Source organism: Lampris incognitus, chromosome 11, assembly GCF_029633865.1.
Source record: "Lampris incognitus isolate fLamInc1 chromosome 11, fLamInc1.hap2, whole genome shotgun sequence".
NCBI lineage: Eukaryota > Metazoa > Chordata > Actinopteri > Lampriformes > Lampridae > Lampris > Lampris incognitus.
Window position 1 is genome coordinate 36,434,843 of NC_079221.1, and position 22,134 is coordinate 36,456,976.

Genomic DNA, 22,134 nt, shown 5'->3' on the forward strand with positions numbered 1-22,134 from the left:
GACAAAAAGATGAGTTTTAAGTTTGGATTTAAGGACTCAGCAGACTCTGATTGTCTGACGGCAGCAGGCAGGTTATTCCACAAGAATGGAGCCCAATAGGGAAAGGCCCTGCCACTAGCTGACTTCCTTTTAACTTTGGGTACACACAGGAGCCCTGTATTTTGACAGCAAAGAGCTGGAGATAGAATGTATGGTTTAAGGGGATCAGACAGGTAAGATGGGGCAAGCCCATTTAGGATTTTATAAGTCAGCAGAAGCACCCTGTATTCTGCTCTAACATGGATAGGAAGCCAATGAAGGGAGCCAAGAATTGGTGTAATATGGTCAAATTTCCTAGATTTAGTTAGGATTCTAGCAGCAGCCTTCTGAACCATCTGAAGACTTATAGTACTAGCATGTGGCAGACCTGGAAACAGAACATTACAGTAATCAAGTCTGGATGAAACAAATGCATGTATTAGAGTCTCTGCGTCAGCCATGGACAGAAAAGACTGAATTTGAGCTATGTTACATAAGTGAAAAAGGCAGTCTTGGTGATTTCTTTAATGTGCTTATCAAAGGAAAGGCTGGGATCAAACATAACACCAAGATTTTAGGCTGCCACACTTTGTGAAACCACAGAGTTGTCAGTTGTTATTGTTAGTTGATCAAACTGGTGTCTGTGTCTAGCAGGGCCAATGACCAGCATCTCGGTTTTATCCGAATTTAAAAGCAGAAAGTTAAGTGACATCCAGTTTTTCATAGTAGCCAAGCAGGCCTCTAAATTAGTCATTTGAATATGATTATCAGCCCTTATAGGCACATACAGCTGAGTATCATCAGCATAGCAATGGAAATGTATTCCAAAACTGCAAATAATTTGGCCAAGAGGTGAAATATAAAGAGAGAAAAGTAGAGGGCCAAGAACTGAGCCCTGAGGTATACCATATTTAATGTTAGAGAATTTTGATGTAATATTACTATAGCAGACACAATGTGTTCTTCCAAATAAGTAAGACTTAAGCCAAGAGAGAGCTAAGCCAGAAACACCAAAATTACAATTTAATCTGTCTCATAGTATATGGTGATCAATAGTGTCAAAGGCTGCACTGAGATCCAGTCGTAGAAGCACAGAAGTGAAATCACAGTCCACCGCTAGTAAAAGATTGTTCACCATTCTGGTCAGAGCAGTTTCAGTGGAGTGATAGGGCCTGAAAGCCGATTGAAAAGGGTCATATACACTCACTGGCCACTTTATTAGGTACACCTTGCTAGTACCGGGTTGGACCCCCTTTTGCCTTCAGAACTGCCTTAATCCTTCGTGGCATAGATTCAACAAGGTACTGGAAACATTCCTCAGAGAGTTTGGTCCATATTGACATGATAGCATCACGCAGTTGCTGTAGATTTGTCAGCTGCACATCCATGATGCGAATCTCCCGGTCCACCACATCCCAAAGGTGCTCTATTGGATTGAGATCTGGTGACTGTGGAGGCCATTTGAGTACAGTGAACTCATTGTCATGTTCAAGAAACCAGTCTGAGATGATTCGAGCTTTATGACATGGCGCCTTATCCTGCTGGAAGTAGCCATCAGAAGATGGGAACACTGTGGTCATAAAGGGATGGACATGGTCAGCAACAATACTCAGGTAGGCTGTGGCGTTGACACGATGCTCAATTGGTACTAAGGGGCCCAAAGTGTGCCAAGAAAATATCCCCCACACCATTACACCACCACCACCAGCCTGAACCGTTGATACAAGGCAGGATGGATCCATGCTTTCATGTTGTTGACGCCAAATTCTGACCCTACCATCCGAATGTCGCAGCAGAAATCGAGACTCATCAGACCAGACAACATTTTTCCAATCTTCTATTGTCCAATTTTGGTGAGCCTGTGCGAATTGTAGCCTCGGTTTCCTGTTCTTAGCTGACAGGAGTGGCACCCGGTGTGGTCTTCTGCTGCTGTAGCCCATCTGCCTCAAGGTTCGACGTGTTGTGCGTTCAGAGATGCTCTTCTGCATACCTCGGTTGTAATGAGTGGTTATTTGAGTTACTGTTGCCTTTCTGTCAGCTCGAACCAGTCTGGCCATTCTCCTCTGACCTCTGGCATCAACAAGGCATTTTCGCCCACAGAACTGCCGCTCACTGGATATTTTCTCTTTTTCGGACCATTCTCTGTAAACCCTAGAGATGGTTGTGCGTGAAAATCCCAGTAGATCAGCAGTTTCTGAAATACTCAGACCAGCCCGTCTGGCACCAACAACCATGCCATGTTCAAAGTCACTTAAATCACCTTTCTTCCCCATTCTGATGCTCGGTTTGAACTGCAGCAGATCGTCTTGACCATGTCTACATGCCTAAATGCATTGAGTTGCTGCCATGTGATTGGCTGATTAGAAATTTGCGTTAATGAGCAGTTGGTGTGGTGTGGACAGGTGTGCCTAATAAAGTGGCCGGTGAGTGTACGTAGATGGTTTTCTTCTATATGGGTCGAAAATTGTTGATACACAACTCTCTCTAGTACTTTAGAAAAGAATGGAAGATTAGAGACTGGTCGATAGAGACCCTAGATCGAGGTGTGGTTTTTTTTAAGTAGAGGTTTAACCACAGCTGTCTTAAAACTGCTGGGATCAATGCCAGTAGTAAGCGATAAATTAACAATGTCTAGCATTTTAGGTCACAGAAAAGGCCAGAGGTCTTTAAAATGTTTTGCTGGTAAGGGGCCAATTAGGCAGCAGTTGGTTTAGAAGCTGACCCGAACTTAGTCAAAGTATCAAGAGAGATAGTCTCAAAAGCTTTAATAACAGAGACTATCAGTGACTCGTATAGATATGAATTTGGTAAGAGAGATAGTCTCAAAAGCTGCAATAACAGGGACCATCAATGAGTCATTGTATAGATATGAACTTGGCAAGACAGGATCTGCAGGAGTAGCAGGAGTTGAAGATAATTTTGTTTATGATCTCATCAACCCTAATACAGAAAAAGTCTAGAAACTAATTGGCCGTGAATGGTGAGCAGATAATAGACGGCTGGTTTTGAGTAAATTTAGCTACAGCCAAGTCAAGTTAAGTCAATTTTATTTTTACAGCCCCATATCACAAATGACAAATTTGCCTCAGTGGGCTTTACAGCAACACAACATCCTGTCTTTAGACCCTCTCATCGGATAAGAAGCAACCCCCTAAAAAAAAAAACATTTAACAGGGAGAAAAAATAGGAAGAAACCTCAAGGAGAGCAACAGAGGAGAGATCTCTCTCAAGACAGACGATGTGCAATGGATGTTGTGTTTACACAATTTACAGAATACAACATTGAAAGAGGATAAACAGAATTATAATGGACTTATACAATTTATGAAGAATATGATGCACAGGATGCCAAGCAGTGTCTAGACGCCACCAGAACAGAGTTTTAAGCTACAGTGTCAAAGAGAAATCTGGGATTATGTTAATTAATATTGATTAAGTGAGAGAAATATGCACCTTTTGCAGGAGCTAAAGCACGCTTGTATTTCAATAAACACTCATACCAAGATAGGTAAAAAAACATACAGTTTCAATTTTCACCATTTACGTTCCAGTCTCCTGCAGTCCCGCTTAAGAACATGTATCTCATCATTAAACCAGGGTGTAGGCCTTTTTAGTCACCTAGCTCTGGTAGTGAGAGGTGCAACTGAATCGAGGAGACTAGAGAGGGCCATATTTAAGTCATTAGTGAGATTTTCGGAGTCAGTCTCTACAGTGAAAGGAACCAAGACTCCAGGCAGCAGTTGGCCAAATGCAGTTACAGTGGATGGACCTATGTGGCTAGTGGCAATTACATCTGTGCCGACATTAACAGCACAGGGCAATAATGCTTCAAATTTAATGAGAAAATGATCGGACACAGCAGACGTGGTTGGCAAGACATTCAGGGCAGCAGCCTTATTCAGATTGCTATTGAAATCACCAAGAATTAGAATCGCATCAGAATGAGTAACAAGACCTGAGACAATTTCTCCAAATTCTTCAAGAAATGATGAGTAAGGGCCAGGAAGTCGATAGAGTGTCACAGTCTGAACTGAACAGAGTCTATTCATGGCTGAGGGAGATGGACTTAGAATAAGAGCTGTAAACGATTGGAAATTAGATTCAAGTTTAGAAGTTTAATTGAAAATAGACTTGTAAATTAAGGTGACACCCCCACCTTGTTTATTTGCCCGAGCTACATGAGCATAAGTATAGTCAGGTTGACTCCACATCTGCTGTAGGTTTAAAGTTAGCAGGATCTCTAATCACCTGCAACCTGCTGAATGATAAGTCGCTAGTGTCAGACTACATGTAGACAGCTATCTATATTGCTCAACAAAAGAGTGGCGTCATCCCCAGTAAGGTGAATGCCATCTGCTTTCAGCAGGTTAGGGCAGCCCCAGAAAGAAGGCCAGTTATCAACAACATCGAATCCCAGCTCATAACAGTAATGAACCAGCCAGTGGTTCATTGAGGTGAGCCCACTGTACATCGCATCGTTACCCCTCATGGGTAAGGGACCAGAGACAATTAACTGATGACGACACATCTTTATGGCAAACTCAAGGATTCTGACTAGGCTGGATTTTGTGAGCACTTTTCCACTTACTTTCCGGACTTGGATATGTCAAAGTTTGACTGGGTGAGGGACCCATTCCAGTGTGATGCAGGCTCAGTGGACCTACCTGCCACCGCTGTTGAACAGCTGATTGAATTGACATGTGATAGAACACAACAGGGACTGCATTCGCGAGTGGTGATTGAGGGATTCTGGTTTGGAGCAAGAGAGGAGTACCCAGAGATCTCACAGTGTGATTTAAAACTGTTGGTTCATTTTGGAAGCACATATTTGTGTGAAGCCGGGTTTAGTGGTCTTGTGTGCATGAAGTCAAAGTACTGTTCACGGCTGGATGTAACTGCAGAGATTAGATGCGCTCTGTCTACTACACCACCAAACTTTGAAAGGCTGCAGCGAGATGTGCAAGCTCAACTGTCCCATTAAATAGGTGAGAGACACCAATCATGGGTCCTGTGGGAAGGCGGGATCTGAGCAGTCTGAGTATGTATGTATGTATGTACGTACATGTAGTTTTCGTATGTTTTTTCCATTGTTTTTGTATTGTCTTGTGTTGGGGAAAAAGTAGATGATTAATGAAAAAAATTGATCACAACAAAGAGAAACCAATCATAATACACAAAATACATAATAAATATACAGAATTGTCATGCCTAAATGTGGTCTAGAATAAACATTTTCTTGCAACAAATTAGTTCTAGTGTAATTTTAGAATGTCTGGGATAACTAGAGTTTTGTGACTTCAAAGTGGGGTCACAAGCTAAAAAAGGTTAGGAACCCCTGGTGTAGATGTAGTGGACAGTGACAGTGCTGTCCATGTATAAAGGATATAAAGGAGTGTAGATGTAGAGGTCAGTGATGGAGGTGTCCATGTATAAAAGATATAAAGGGATGTAGATGTCGAGGTCAGTGATGGAGGTGTCCATGTATAAAGGATATAAAGGGGTGTAGATGTAGAGGTCAGTGATGGCGGTGTCCATGTATAAAGGATATAAAGGAGTGTAGATGTAGAGGTCAGTGATGGAGGTGTCCATGTATAAAGGATATAAACGGGTGTAGATGTAGAGGACGGGGATCGTGGTGTGGGTTAGACTGAAGCTAACAGTTTTGTAGACAAACATCTCTCATAAGTCTACCCAGAGCTTCAAAGCAGATGTGGCAGAATAAACCCATAGAAGGCCTTTATCAACTCATACTGCAGCATGAATAGTTTAAACGCAGGTTCAACCATGCTTTTTTTGCTGGATGGTATGGAAGGTACCAACACAACGACACTGGCGACGCTGTATTTCAAATAGACCTCTAAAGGTTCTGAGGGTCCCCAGTATTGCCACAGGTGTCGGTAAGTTAAACAGAAACTGTGCTGCATCTTAACAGCTTAAAATTGACACAAATACCACAAATCAGAACAGGTATCATTTGTGGGAAACCAGCCGTGTCCTTTAAGTCATATTTACTCAGTATTTCATCATATGGGCTTCATCACAGCCACCCTTTCTCCAGCAATATGTGGCTGTCCTGCACATTATTACGCTGTATAGGTCTATTTGTTCTGCTTTAGCCAGGCTCCTCTCCCCGGGCCTCAGCTGTCCGTGTGCCCCTCAGTTCTCCTTTCATCCCCGGAAAAATCTATCCGTTAATTGAATTTGCTCCTTGATTATTTTCTCTCTTTTGAAGTCACTTGTCCCACTTTGTTTTCCTGACTTTCTCTTTCCCCATGCAGCATAATTTTAACGCCCTCCTCTCTTTGGGTCAGCCTTTCATTTTCACTCTGTTCTCTCATCTGTCTTTTCCTTACTTTTTCTTGCCTCTCTTCTCTTTTCCCTCCAGCTTTTGATCCCATTTCCTCTTCACCGTCTCTCCATCTGGGCTGAGATTTATCTCTGGCTGCAAATCAGAGATGGACATGACAAAACCAGAGCAATGGAGCACATAGAATTAAAACAAATGAGAGGGAGAGGGAGAGAGAGAGAGAGAGAAAGAGAGAGAGAGAGAGATGGAGCTTAAAACGGGCTGGGGGATTATAACCAATAGATGTCCTTTTAGGCCAAACAGAGAGCTGCATTAAAAGCTTTACGGGGACGTTGCCATAGTTTCCTGGAGGGCAATGTGCGTGTCACTGTTGCAACTGCGGCTGTGGAGGCAGGCGACCTGTTTTCCTGTCTCCGCTTTGTGACACAAGTGCCACACACCAAGATGTCAAAGTGACACACACGTTTTGGTGCATGTGCACACACACACACACACACACACATACACACTGGGTGACTACTGCAAGTCACAATGGTGCCAGTGTTCACATGCCCCTGACACTACTAAAGACACAGCATCACTGACACGACAGAGATGGACAGACACGCATCAGCGTCCACGGCCACGCCGCCCTGCTCTGTCCACCTAAATACCCGCTGACCTGCTTTCACTAAGCCTGTCTGTCCAGCCTCCTCGCTGACCAAACCCTCCAACCCAATAAAAAGCCATTTTATGGGACATTAATGTGAATTAAGACAATCAAGCAGCAGGGCTGTATTCACTACTGCCCTTTGTGCCTACCTCCATCACTGGCTGCTGCGAGGCGTGGGAATATTGGAATTGGAAATCAATACACGCTTCTGTTTTCTATGTAAGGAACGGGCGGAGGCAATGATTATATTCGAGCTCTCTTTCTTTCTCCGAATTACTCTTTTTTTACTCTTTCTTTTCTCCCCTCGCTCTTAGAAATAAATGCAGTTTTGTCTGCCCTGATGTGATCCCCGTGAGTGTGAGTGTAAGACAAGGTTTACATCTAGGTCCCCTCGGAGCCAGCAGGCTGCCATGTCTTGTCTACATTCACATAAATCCATTGCCCTAATGAGCCATTAGGGAAGTTGGCCCATCGTGTGGAAATTAAATTGACAACAGATTGTGTTCATGCAATGCTGGCTACAGCAATGGGTTGCCGGTGTTGAGTGTGTGAGAGCGGGCAACTCTGTGATCACTATCTAAAATGCATTGTGTGGTGGCAAACCTTGTAAGGGGTTTCTATGCGAGAGTCTAGCAGCCCAACATACTGAGACTAAACCTGTTTCCATTCAAGCATTCAGCTGCCACTCTTATTCTTTTTTGTGTGTGGATGTTTTCCCCCTTTTTCTCCCCAATTGTATCCGACCAATTACCCCACTCTTCCGAGCCATCCCGGTCGCTGCTCCACCCGCTCTGCCGATCCAGGGAGGGCTGCAGACCACCACATGCCTCCTCCGATACATGTGGAGTTGCCAGCTGCTTCTTTTCACCTGACAGTGAGGAGTTTTGTCAGGGGGACTAAGTGCGGGGGAGGTTCACGCTATTGCCCCCCCCCCCCCGGACAGGTGCCCCGACCGACCAGAGGAGGCACTAGTGCAGCGACCAGGACACATACCCATATCTGGCCTCCCACCCACAGACACAGCCAATTGTGTCTGTAGGGACGCCCGATCAAGCCGGAGGCAACACAGGGATTCGAACCCAGATCCCCGTGTTAGTAGGCAACGGAATAGACTGCTATGCTACCCTGATGCCCCTTTGCATAACGTTTTAACGTCTTGCTCAAGGACACTTCAACAGGGCAGATAATTCCTGAGTGGATAGAAGCTGATGTCTGCAACTTACAGAAACAGCCTGAAACTATTAGGATATGCTGCTGCTTTGTGATTAGTTAGGTTTTCTATTGTCATATGACAACACCAGCTTTTATTTCAGCTCTTTGTTGCTGTCAAACTGTTTTAGTCCATTTGATTAGCTCAGCATGCATGCATTGTGAGTGCAGAGGAAGAGACGAGCTAATATGAGGTTGGTTTTATTGGAATAATGTATAGTTACATAGTTGACATCCTGGTTTTCATCATTGTTAATGTCAATGTATATAGCACATAATATGTATGCCATTTGCTTAAAGTACAATAAATGTATTTCATTATGCACATGTGTATAAGTCAGATTAAAGGAGGCAACATTGTTGTGTAAAGGTTGTGAGGGTGGTCTGTTGATCGTAGTAGATTTAAAACAATTTTTATCTCAAGTTCAGATGTACTGTCTTTCATTAGTCTGACATCATAATATCAGCTGTGTTTTTGTTTTGGGTCAGCTGCACAGGTCATGTTACTACACTTGTACAATAATGTTCCCTGTGGGGTATTAGCACACACAAAGCTGGGAGTAAATGTACCAATCTGGCCACATTTGTTGCACTTTTCACTCTGTGGTTGGTAGTGGCAATTTAGCAGAACTAGAGAATAGAATGGAATGGAATAGAACAGAACTGAACGGAATAGATTTGAATGGAATTGAATAGAATGGAATAGAATAGAACGGAATAGAACAGGATAGAATAGAATGGAATAGAATGGAACAATAGAATGAAATAGAATAGAATGGAATAGGATGAAATAGAATGGAATAGAATAGAACAGAATGGAATAGAATGGAATGGAATAGAATCGAATGGAATAGAATAGAATAGAATAGAATAGAATAGAATAGAACAGGATAGAATACAATGGAATAGAATAGAACAGAATGGAATAGGATGGAATGGAATGGAACAGAATGGAACGGAATGGAATAGAATAGAATCGAATAGAATAGAATAGAATAGAACAGAACGGAATAGAATCCCGGTCAGCCTCTATTCTGTTCTATTCTATTCCATTCTATTCTATTCTATAGGTAAACTGGCCATCTGGAGTACCGGGAGTTTTTCCAGAAGACTAGCCAATCTAGTATGAACCATTAGTGAATCAAGCCTGAACGACACAAAAGTATATTATTATAAGTAAACTTCCTGGTTGTTTGAAAATCTGTGCAGACCTGTCGACCAGCTACTACATGGCAACAGCACAAGATTCAGAGATATGAACATCTCTGTTCCCAATTTACAGCCTACTGGTCAATCTCTTTCCTCCCTTCCCCATACATTGGCACAGTCTACCTTCCCAATCGACTCCCCCTCACATACTGAACTGACACTGACAGACTGGTGATGTTGTTCATTGACTGCCTGTGTTGTTTGTTTGCAGCTGAGTCTACCTTATAAATAAAAGCTAAAAAGCAGCAGATGGAAAAAACCATAAAAATGGGGGCTAAAAACAAAGAAAGGAAATTAAGTTCCCATTGTTGTTTTGCAAATTGTCATCATAATGTACCTTGGGAGGGTTAAGCCATTCAGCCAGCATCTTTTATCAGCAGCCACTACTCTAGCTATTGAACTCTCTCTGTATTACCCTCGGCTCTTCACATGGGAGGAAGCCATTCAGTCAGGAATAATGACAGCTGATGTCTCTGTTATTCTTGCAAGCTGCATGTTATTTAGAGGAGTGGTGCTGAGCCATGTGTTTCCACTTGTGACTGCATTGTTGTTGTTCTGCTTCATTCAGACAGCTCCCTCTTAGTGTTTCAGACACGAGACGGTCTGTTGTTTTACCCAGGCTCTTAAGATGATGGGATACAAAATAATCCGTCCAAAAGAAAATCTTAATTACCCCCATATATATATACACACACACACACACATTGTGAGGTGGTGAATAGTGCTCGTATCATGTTGGCACAGACCAAAGTGACAGGCAGAGAGAGATTGTTACTTAGGCTTTCACTCTTTATTTGAACAAAGCAAGATTTCAAAAATAATGGAAATGTGGAAAATGTGGAAAAAAATGTGATATAGAAATACTTGCCTGTATATATAGCCTGTTCCTTCATACGTATGTGTGGTCTGGGGTACCTGCAGATGAGTCAGTGCAGTCGGAATTTAAGGTCTAAGGCACTATTCTATTCTATTCTATTCTATTCTATTCTATTCTATTCTATTCTATTCTATTCTGTTTTGATATATAAACTCTTGCCACAAAGACTTGATTGAAAAAGTAAATGAAAGCATAGTGTGGCTGATGTGATTTTCCACCTATGAATCCATTCATCTGCAGGTAACTCTGTTTTTCAGTACCAAGCCCGCCGACTCCTTCTCTCGTCATTCTACAAACATAGCTGTAGATATACAGTGCGATCCGGTGTGTATACCAAATACATTTCTAAGACAGGTCTGAATCCGGTCTCCCGATGCTCTCGTACTTGAAAATATGGACAGAAAGAACTGGAAGCTGCGGGAGACAGCTAAAATCACAAGGCAACTGAAATACATTTGCAGCTGAGAGTGGTCAATTGTCTGTGTGCACGAGCCATGACTACACCACCGTGCTAAGAACACTGCAACTGACTGCAAGTCAGTATGTATAATTTGCATAGTGTGTGTGTGTGTGTGTGTGTGTGAGTGTGTGTGTGTGTGTGTGTGTGTGTCCAGGGTAAAGGGGGAGGGGTCCATGAAAAAGTCAAATTTTAGTGCTAATGAAAGTTTCCAAGTGTTGAAATTTACCAACTGCATGGAGGCTGAGCTGCCAATCAGTTTGCTGTAAGCTCGAGACACCCAGAAACCAAGACGCAATAACTCAGCAGGAATACTATAGTGTGTGCGTGTGCGTGTGCGTGTGTGTGTGTGTTTTATGTAGCCAGCTGGTCAGTGCTGTGACTGGCACTCCCCCTGCCTTACCAGGGAGTTCATTATTTGGCATATTCAATTTTGTCAGTCAAGCTTTGGAAGATGAGTCATCGGGACAGTCATTGGGTTGAGACCAGATCTTTGAACTACCTTATGAGTCTGGAGACAGAGATACCAAAACAATACTTGTTTGGTCATAAAACAGCAACAGTCGTTTCCTTATTCAGTACTTGTGAAATCATCGCCTTTGTCTGAGAATGGGCACAATCATACAGAGTAAAAAGAATACTTTCTAATTTATCTTCAAACCAGGGGGGAGTTACTCATATTGGCAGTCTGAATATGTGGCCCATGAGTATAGAAAAAGTTGACAGCTTTTCTTTGCATTACCTGCTGATCTGCACCATTGGGAATCCATGACTGGTTCTCAAATCTAATTTTGTTATGAAACCCCCCTGACAAACTGAAATGCCTGAGATTTGAGTTGAACTTGTCAGCCTGACCTCCTGGCCATCTGTCTGTGTGTTTTTCTCAGGATCCCTCCATACAGAAGGTGGGTGGAGGCAGGAAGAAGACCGTGTCCTTCAGCAGTATGCCCTCTGAGAAAAAGGTAATTTAATAAATGCCCTTGGGCTGGAAAGAAAATAAATAATTTTACAAAAAGACTAAAGCCAAAGACTGGAATTAATACATTCTGGTCTCTATATCTTGTTCGTCCTTTACAACTGAACATACAAGGGAGAGAAAAAAAAAGAAAAAAGGCAAAAACCTTTTGCTGACTTTCTGTCCAAGGTGAGGAGTGCGGCAGACTGCCTGGCCTTCATGCAGGGTGGATGTGAACTGAAAAAGGTTCGTCCCAACTCCAGAGTCTACTGTCGCTTCTACACCCTGGATCCGGACCTCAGCTGCCTGCGCTGGGAACCGTCCAAGAAAGACGGGGAGCGGGCTCGGCTGGACATTGCCAGCATACGGGAAGTCCGCACCGGGAAAAGCACAGAGACCTTCCTCCATAATGGACCCTTATCTGATCATCTAGCAGAGGAGGCTGCCTTCTCAATTATACATGGAGATGAATACCAGGTGGGAAGACAAGACGGTCATCTCAAATGAAGTCTCATCTGTACAGTGTGTGCAAATGTACAAAATGACAGTAGAGAATTCAGAAAAAATATCTTTGCACAACCGAACTGTGCGGAAAAAAATCATCCTAGAACTATTTTAAGAGCTACTTTTAATTAGGATGTGGTGATAAAGCCACAATGAAACTGAATTATTAAAGATGCAGTGTGTCTAGTCTGGATGTCTGTCAGCCTGGCTTTCTAGTTGGCTCCATTTACTGCTCCATCCATTCACCCATCTATCAATTTTTATTGTCTTTCCCCTTCTCCAGTCTCTGGACCTGGTGGCCCTGTCAGCAGATGTGGCCAACATCTGGGTGACGGGCCTACGCTACCTTGTGGCGCACCCCTCGGTCATCGGAGGAGCGGGTGGAGTGGGAGGGCTGGGCGAGGGCGGCGGCCTCGTGGTGGAGGGCAGCCCTGGGAACAAGATGAGGAATGAGTGGCTAGCTGCTGAATTCGCTCTGGTGGATGAGGATGGCTATGGCATCGCACCAGAAGATGTAGCGGTGGCCACCATCTGTAAACTCTGCCCCGGCATCAAGGAGGCCAAGGTGAGGGAGCAGAGTTGCACAGTGGCCACGAGTGGGTTGAAGTCTATACCGTCATGTAATACCGTAGTAACACCATGCAGATGTGTATTAAGCCTATACCAGAATATAATATTGTAGTATTACCATGTAGATGTGTACATCATATAAAGTAGCCATCTCAGCGTCAAAAGAGTGTGATCTTAAACATAGCTGGCCTGTTGTTCTTTACCGTATAATGTGCCAAAGTAGCTATCACATTTCACAAACACGAGTGTGTTGTGGTAAGAAGAGAATGTTCTGTAACCCCACTACATGTAATATTGTCATGTTATGCAACGTCTCAATACTGCCCTGACGGTAGAATAGAAACTGTGTAATTTACTGAAATTGGGACAGTATTTGACAAGCAGAACATTTTATTCTTCCATACATAAGCGTTTGTGTGTGTGTGTGTGTGTGTGGGGGGGGGGGGTTATATTTGGGCTCTGACGTAAAAGGCACACACATAGGTCTGTTATATATCTTGCGAAGGAGCTCTGCTATCACCTGCTGCCCGAACAGTAGACAAACACAAAGAGACAGAATTACCTTGGAAACACAGAAATATATCATGCTGCAGAGAGGCTGGGTTGATGCTGACAACCTGTGAGCAAGTCAGACTGATATTTTAGTAAGCCAATATCACCGGACGGACAATTTTTGCAAGAAGGGGCTGAGCAGAGATAGGGGCAGGAGAGCGAGAGTAGTGAGGGGGAAAAAAGAATTATTATATTGCATTGCCCTGTGATGTGAGTCACTTATAGACTGATGAGCCAAAACATTATGACCACCTGCCTAATATGTTGTTGGTCCTCTGTGTGCCGCCAAAACAGTGCAGACCCGCTAAAACATGGACTCTACAAGACCCCTGAAGGTGTCCTGTGGTGTATGGAACCAAAACATTAGCAGCAAATCCTTCAAGTTATGTACGTTGCGAGGTGGAGCTGCTGTGGATCGGACTTGTTGGTCCAGCACATCCCACAGAAGCTCAATCGGATTGAGATCTGTAGAATTTGGAGGCCAGGGCAACACCTTGAACACTTCATGTTCCTCAAATCATTCTCGGACAATGTGTGTAGTGTTGCAGGGTGCATTATCCTGCTGAAAGAGGCCACTGCCATCAGGGAATACCATTGCCATGAAGGGGTGTACCTGGTCTGTAACGATGTTTAGATAGGTGGCATGTGTCAAAGTGAGATCCACATGAATGGCCGGATCCAGGGTTTCCCCAACAGAACATTGCCCAGAGCATCGAACTCCCTCCACCGGCTGGTCATCTCCCCAAAGTACATTCTGGTACCATCACTTCCCCAGGTAAACGGCGCACATGTACATGGCCATCCACGTGATCTAAAAGAAAATGGGACTCATTGGACCTAGGCAACCTTCCGTTGCTCCAAGGTCCAGTTTTGACCCTCGTGTACCCATTGTAGGTGCTTTCGACAGTGGACAGGGTTCATCATGGGTACTCTGACCGACCGGTCTGCAGCTATACAGCCCCACACGCAGCAGGGTGTGATGCACTGTGTGTTGTGATGCACTGTGTGTTGTGACACATTCCTCCCGGAACCATCATTAAAATATTCTGTGACCTGTGCCACAGTAGAGCTTCTGTCAGTTCGGACCAGATGGGATAGCCTTCGTTGCTCTCGTGCATCGATGAGCCTTGGGCGCTCAACACTTTGTCACTGGTTTGTGGTTTGTCTCTCCTCAGACCACTGTCAGTATGTACTCACCACTGTTGATCGGGAGCATCCCACAAGCCTTTCTGTTTCAGGGCTAGTCTGACCATTCAATTTGGACCTTGTCAAAGTTGCTCAGGTCTTTACTCCTGCCCATTTCTTCTCCATCCAACATGCTGACTACGAGAACTAATTGCTCACTTACCATCTAATCTACCCAGACCTTGACACGCATCCTTGTTTGGAGATGATCCATTTTATTTGGTTCACCTGTGACGGGTCAGAATGTTTTGGCTCATCAGTGCACATCTTTTCAGAAAAAAATAAAAGGGAACATCAATCAGTTTTAGTGGCTTTATTGAGGAGTGAAGATATTGCAGCGGAATATTTTATGATTGATGATGTTAGAGCGACCATATTTCTCTATGAATAATGTTCTTTCAGTGTCGCTCAGTGCCATCTCTCTTGTTAACTATCCCTGTCTATGTTTCTCTCCAAACCATCTTTCAAAAATCCACTTGTCCCAGGTTCGTCTACGTTTCAAGGAGATCCAGCGCAGCAAGGAGAAGCTGACCTCCCATGTAACGCGTGAGGAGTTCCAGGAGGCCTACTGTGAGCTTTGCACTCGACCCGATGTCTACTTCCTGTTGGTGCAGCTCTCCAAGGACCGTGAGTGCCTGGACCCACAGGACCTGCGTCTCTTCCTGGAAACAGAGCAGGGCCTGTCCCTGGCCACGGCCGAGGGCTGCCTGGAGCTGCTACGGCGCTATGAACCTTCGGCGCAGGGTAGAGAGAGAGGGCTGCTGGGCCTGGACGGTTTCTCCCGCTATCTGCAGTCCCCTGAATGCCAGCTGCTGGACCCTGAGAACCTGGGGGTGTGCCAGGACATGAACAAGCCCCTGGCACACTATTATATCAGGTGAGTTTGGCATTTTATTCTTGTACTTTATTCATAGATCATATTGTTGATGTTTTTGGACTTGTGATAAACATGTTGGCAGCAACTTAATCTTTTGCTAATTCATAGATGGTTTGAGTTTAATGTTGCTTTTCAGTTAATAATTAGGAAACAAGACATTACATGTCCTAATGCATGAGTATATTTAAAGAAATGCTGCTGTTATCCTCCCCAGTGCTTCGTATCGTTCCTATTTGCTGGATGATCAAGTCCATGGTAGAGCTGACCTAGGAGGGCTGACCAAGGCCTTGCAGGCCGGCTGCCGATGCCTGGAGTTGGGAGTGACCGATGGACCAGAGGGGGAGCCTTTACTTGGGGTGGACTATGGTTCTGATGTCCCCCGACACCACCATCACCACCACCACCACCACCACCATCACCACCATCACCACAATGCCCCTGTTACTATACGCTCTGCTCTGGAGGTGGTCAATAAATACGCCTTCTTGACCTCCCAGTACCCGCTGTTAGTTTACCTGTGCCAGCGATGCTCCCCTGCCCAGCAGCGTGTCCTGGCACAACACCTGAAGAAGGTGTTTGGCTCACGACTTTACACCCCAGAAGCCCTGCCTGTCAGCCTGGGGGGACGGGCTACCACTTTACCCTCCCCTGAGCAGCTGAAGGGGCGCATCCTACTTGTGGGGAAGAAGCTCCCACCAGAGGAGGAAGGCTCTGAGGGGGAAGTGTCCGAGGAGGACGAGGAAATAGGAGGGGGAGGGCCTTTGGCAGGAAGGCGAATGACCATCCCTGGTGAAGAGGAACTGGGCGTGGTCTTGGTTGTGCCCCCACCCCCTCAACCAAGGAGGCTCCGCCTCCGCAGAGAGCTTTCAGACCTGGTCGGCATTGCCCGCACCGGCAGCCGCAGCTTCTATGCACAGAGACCTAATCAGAAACAAGCACACCAACAGACACCTCCCAGTACTCCTTCCTCTCCCAGCACACCAGTGCCTCCTGAGCCCCCATACTGGACGCTGTGCTCCCTCGGGGAGGGAGAGGCTGGGCGGCTGACCAGTGAGAGCCCAGAGGATCTGGTAATGTTCACCAAACGTACCCTGACCCGGGTCAGACCCAGCTCAGTGCGACTGGACTCCAGCAACCCTAACCCGCAGGGCTACTGGAAGGGAGGAGTCCAGCTTGTGGCGTTGAACCAGCAGACCCCTGGTGCCATGCTGGATCTCCACAGAGGACGCTTCACCCAGAACGGAGGCTGTGGTTACGTTCTACGTCCTGCTGTGATGAGAGAGGAGGTGTCGTATTTCAGTGCCCACACACAGGGCTGTGTACCAGGTGTACCACCTCAAACCCTACGCATCAAGGTATATGCTCAATAGCTATTGCGAATAAACCATCTGGCATCTATTCTTGGCAACACATTTTTGCTTCCATAGAATTTTTCAACGCACTTCTTTCACAGTTTTTAAAAATATCAACTGCCCTATTATTCACAATGCATCCATTAGGCAGCTAAGAGCCGAGCAATTATTACTGGATTGCTTCTCGCTGCGTTGAAGCGCAGTAGGCTTTTGTGAGCTTCTGTGAGTATTTACAACGCCGTTGCTTTGTATTCTGCTGTGCAGGTGATCAGTGCCCATAACCTGCCAAAGCCTCAGGGTGCGGGGGCAAAAGGAGAGGTGATTGACCCGTACGTGGTCCTCGAACTGCACGGCGTACCAGCCGACTGTGCCGAGCAGCGGACACGCACGGCCGCGCAGAACCAGGACGACCCACTGTTTGACGAGACCTTCGAGTTTCAGGTATGCCTTTGGAAACACAGCAGTGAGCACAAACTCTTAGCCGTTTATTTTATTTGCGGGGAGATTTTTCCTTGTTCACCAATATCTTGGTCTGAAGATGTCTTGGTTTACCCGTGAGTGTTGGAGTTGACCCCGGACCACCACGATGCAAACAAAGCACTTTCGTTAATATGCAGATGTGTGTGTGTGCAATCTGAGAGTGCGCCCGTCGACTGCAGGGCTGTGGATGCCAGTTCCCTCCCCAGTGACAGGGTCCTGTATTACTGAGGCTCAGCCATAATGACAAGTTGTCACAACTCATTCGCCATGTCCCCTTTGGATGTGTCAAATGTGTCAGTGCACAGGACACTGCCTAAAAGTAGGCAAACCTCCAAAACGACGACAGCGGACTTGCGTAATTTATGTAATTTGAAAGGCTAATTAGCTGTTTGACATGTGTTAAAGGTGAGGCTTTTGAACCACGTGTCTTTTTTGGCATTTTGAAATATCGACAAAATGTCATTTCCAAAAAAACATACACTTCAGCTAAAGGTACGAATTTCGAACATTTGAATGGAAGAACAACTCCGTCTTTCAAAAAGATATCCTTTCATGGGAGGAAGAGAAATGAGGAGGGTTGCAGAAGAGCATAGGGGGAGTGGAGATCAAATGAGCTTCAAGGGGGGTGTTGCTGGAGGAGAAAAGCGAGGGAAGAGAGGAAGGGAAGGAAGGAGGGAGGGAGGGAGAGAGGGGGCTGAGAAGCAAGTGGAGCAGGACTTTAACTCTGCTTGTGCTGCCTGTCTGATTAGCCCTGTGGCCTGTAACCCAAGTCCTCCTGGGGAACTGGAGGGCACTGTGGCATGACACTCACGCACACGCACACACACACACACACGCACACACACACACACACACACACACACACACACACACACACACACACACACACACACACATGCAAACACAGATAAAGACATGCGAATATTCTCTCAGGCATACACACGCACGCACGCACGCACACACACACACACACACACACACACACACACACACACACACACACACATGCAAACACAGATAAAGACATGTGAATATTCTCTCAGGCATACACACGCACGCACGCACGCACGCACGCACGCACGCACGCACGCACGCACGCACGCACGCACACACACACACACACACACACACACACACACACTAGTGGCCATGCTGCTTTGTGAAGAGTGTGCGTATCAGTCTGGTAAGGCCTGCTCTCATATGTCTTAATTACCGGACTGTGGGTCCTGAAAAAGCAGTCTAGTGCGGACACTGGATATCTACACCATCACACTGATCTCAGTCCACACACACACACGCACCTGTTTGTGTATATGTGAATCAACGTAAAAAAGGAAGGATGTCTGAGACGCCGTCACACTCCTCAGTTTCTCTGTGGTACTTCTCAGAGGCGGGGATTTGATCTTAAATGGTTTGAAATACGTGTCCTAGGGCATCTCATAAAGAGAGAGGGCAGAGGGGCGAGCGAGGGAGGAGCTGTTTGGAGTTATTTGGTACAGATTTGCATGTACACACACACACACACACACACACACACACACACACACACACACACACACACACACACACACACACACACACACACACAGAATTTGCTGGAGCTGTCTGTCCTCCTTCCTCATGCATGATGCTTCAACTATTCTCGAGTCCCCCTGAGCCCGCTGTTAAAGCTCACGGAGGAGGAATTAGTGAGTGCAAAGCACACACACACACACACACACACACACACACACACACACACACACACACACACACACACACACACACACAGCCAGGGTGTGTGCTCACCGTAACAGTACAGCTAGCGACCTAAGGGGCAGCCTAGTCCTCATTCCCTCTGAAATGTTCTCCTTCCCTCCTTCCATTACCAGCATCCTCCTCAGGCCAACGCTCATGTGCTGTTAAAACATTAACACAGCCCTGCTTGTGAGTGTGCTTGGTGCCGTCAAGTGGGTGGGAGGTTCTGTCTGCGAGTGTTTTTCTCCTTTTCGTCGGCATCTTCCTCCCCATTATTCGCTTTCTACCTCAATTTGCAACGCCTCTCTGAAGCCCCTCTGTGTTTGCGCCAGTCGTCATTCTGCTCTCGAGGGAATGACAAGGTGAGCCGCACCGTTCAGGGAACCAGGGGAGCCTCTGCTATCTGGTCATTGCTCGACCGCTTCAAAATCTTCCACGATAGGCAGGAAAATTAAACAGATGTGAAACAACGCACTCACGAATACACACACTTGCACACGCAAACTTGTCCTGAGGGGAATCAATCTCTCGCTGGTTGAATTTGCTTCCTTCCTGTTGCTCAGAGCCTGAAGGCCTTATGTGGTCATGCTGAAATTCGCAGTAAGGGCCAACCAACAGCACCAACACAACACAACACACACACACACACACACACACACACACACACACACGCACACACACACACACACTCCTTTGTGCAGAGTTTTATACGTTCTCTGTAGGAAGTGATAGATAGGCAGCTTTCCCCTGTCCTGGTTCGGGTCTCTGTGCTATAAACACTGCTCGCACATCCATCACACATGATGAGCGTTTGCAGAGACAAACAGAGACATTAGCTGATCATTTGTTTCGAGTTCGACGTGTTTTCTTTCTCTGTTCCTCTTCCTGAAACGAATATGCAGAGACACTCTTTCCGTGCCATTAGTCCTCCCACTGAATCACCGGACAACACATTTTTTGCATCACGTAGGAATTTGGAGAAACTTTGAAATACACCCCCCCGCCCCCAATTTTCTCCCCAGTTGTATCCAGCCAATTACCCCAATCTTCCGAGCCGCCCCAGTCACTGCTCCACCCCCTCTGCCGAGCCGGGGAGGGCTGCAGACTACCACATGCCTCCTCCGATACATGTGGAGTCGCCAGCCGCTCTTAGCCGCTTCTTTTCACCTGACAGTGAGGAGTTTCGCCAGGGAATGTAGCGCGTGGAAAGATCCCGCTATTCCCCCCAGTTCCCCCTCCCCCCTGAACAAGTGCCCCGACCGACCAGAGGAGGCGCTAGTGCAGCGACCAGGACACACACTCACATCCGGCTTCCCACCCGCAGACACTGCCAATTGTGTCTGTAGGACGCCCGACCAAGCCAGAGGTAACACGGAGATTCAAACTGGTGACCCCCGTGTTGGTAGGTAACGGAATAGACCGCTATGCTACCCGGACTAAAATAACTTTTACTGAATTTAACATGTGTAATGGCATAGTGATGCTGACACATTGTGTTAGTTCAACGGAGCTTAAAATGTTGTGCAGCCGATTTCAGTTTGTACTCAGCATCTGGTGCCTCTTGTGTCAGTATCCAACAATAGTCGGCCGGCATTGATGGATTCCTGTTGCCCTGGTACCTTTTTTCCATGGTCGCAATGTCCTGGTGAAACCTTTCACCATGTTCATCACTGATGGCACCAAGATCAGCAGGGAAGAAGTCCAAGTGTGAATGTAGAAAATGAATTTTCAATGACATGTTGCACTTCATGGGTTTGTACGCTTTAGGCATGTTGTCAAGCAGCTCAACATAGTTTGGTTCTGTAGTTGCCAAGAAAATTCTCAACAACATGCTTAAATGCCGTCCATGCTATTTTCTCTGGCCCCGCTAGCAGATCTTCTAACTCCCTGTCATTAATGACCTGTCTGATTTGTGGCCCAACAAAAAATGCCTGTCTTAATCTTGGCATCATTTACCTTGGAAATATCTGTCTCAAATAGTGAAATCCATCACCTTTGTTTCATCCATCCGAGTTTTATATGAAGAGGAGGCAGAAATATCTTTGCTGGGTCGACGAGTGGTTTATGCGCCACATTTTTCTGCCCTGGAATGAAATGCCTACAGAGCGGCCAGTTCTTTTTAATGTAATGTGACTCTTCATCACGGCTATCCCATTCACAAAAGAAACAACGGTACTTTGTATATCCGGGCTGCGTTCCTAGTAGCAGTGCCGATACTTATAGAGCACCGCAGATGTTCCAGTTGTAATTGTGTGTTTCAACAACATACAGTTCTTTCATGTGTACTGCATAGCCAGTGGGTACTGAAGAGTGGACATGGCCATTTTCTAACAGGACAGCTTTCAGGCTTAACTTTGACAAATCTATAAAGACGCCATTGTTGTGGGTCATGCACACAACCCAAAGCCATGAACAATCCATCAGTGTCAGTGCAGAAACGGAGGTTGTCAACCTGCGTAGAGAAGTTTGTCAATTGTTCTTGACGGCTCCAAAAGACAGAAATGTTTGTACCTGGTGACAGTAAACCTCATCCTTGCAGTCTTGAACCAAGTAGTTCTGCTTTAGCTTTTGACAAGTCTAAGGCCCTGACCAGGTCATTTAATCCTGACTATGTTATCAGATGAGGATAACCAGGCATAAAGGTTCAACGTCTGAATCAGTGTCGTTTTCCACATCTGGTGCATGTGTTGTGGCATCTTCATCTGCCTCATCTAGGCTCCATGTCTCTGGTGGCTTCAGTACTGACAAACTGTCACCATTTGGCACTGGTCTCATGGCTGAAGGCAGATTGGGATACATTGGTCAGACAGAAGTAACAGTCCGTCACGTGATCCTTCTGTTCTCGCCATATCACTGGGACTGCAAATGGCATTGACTTCAGAGTACCTCTGAGCCAAGCTCTCAGGTTGACTGCACATGTTGCACAACAAATGTGAGGAGTCCAGGGTTTCTCTTGGTCACCAGTTTTACACCCAAAGCAGAGCTCATAGGCTTTCTTCATAAGTGCAGTCATGGTGCATCTTTGAGCTTTAAGTGTATACTCGCCACAGATGTAACAATGTATCGCAGCTGTTGCAACATTGACGAGGCATTTCTGCTGTATCAAATCTTCTTATTGTTAAGTATACTCACTATGCTACTGCCTGGAGAACATGTGCATCAACATGCATCCAAACAGCATCTGTAAATGTGA

The 22,134-nt window shown here is 45.7% G+C and overlaps 1 protein-coding gene across 1 annotated transcript in view; it reads left to right on the plus strand.

The window, feature by feature from the left end:
- Nucleotides 1–22,134, plus strand: part of plcl1 (phospholipase C like 1) — a 90,210-nt gene that overhangs the window by 59,690 nt on the left and 8,386 nt on the right. The window contains exons 2-7 of the mRNA XM_056289573.1: nucleotides 11,617–11,691; nucleotides 11,874–12,161; nucleotides 12,472–12,753; nucleotides 14,981–15,372; nucleotides 15,587–16,727; nucleotides 16,989–17,165. Coding sequence (XP_056145548.1) covers nucleotides 11,617–11,691; nucleotides 11,874–12,161; nucleotides 12,472–12,753; nucleotides 14,981–15,372; nucleotides 15,587–16,727; nucleotides 16,989–17,165 — 2,355 coding nt within the window. The remainder of the gene's footprint in view (nucleotides 1–11,616; nucleotides 11,692–11,873; nucleotides 12,162–12,471; nucleotides 12,754–14,980; nucleotides 15,373–15,586; nucleotides 16,728–16,988; nucleotides 17,166–22,134) is intronic.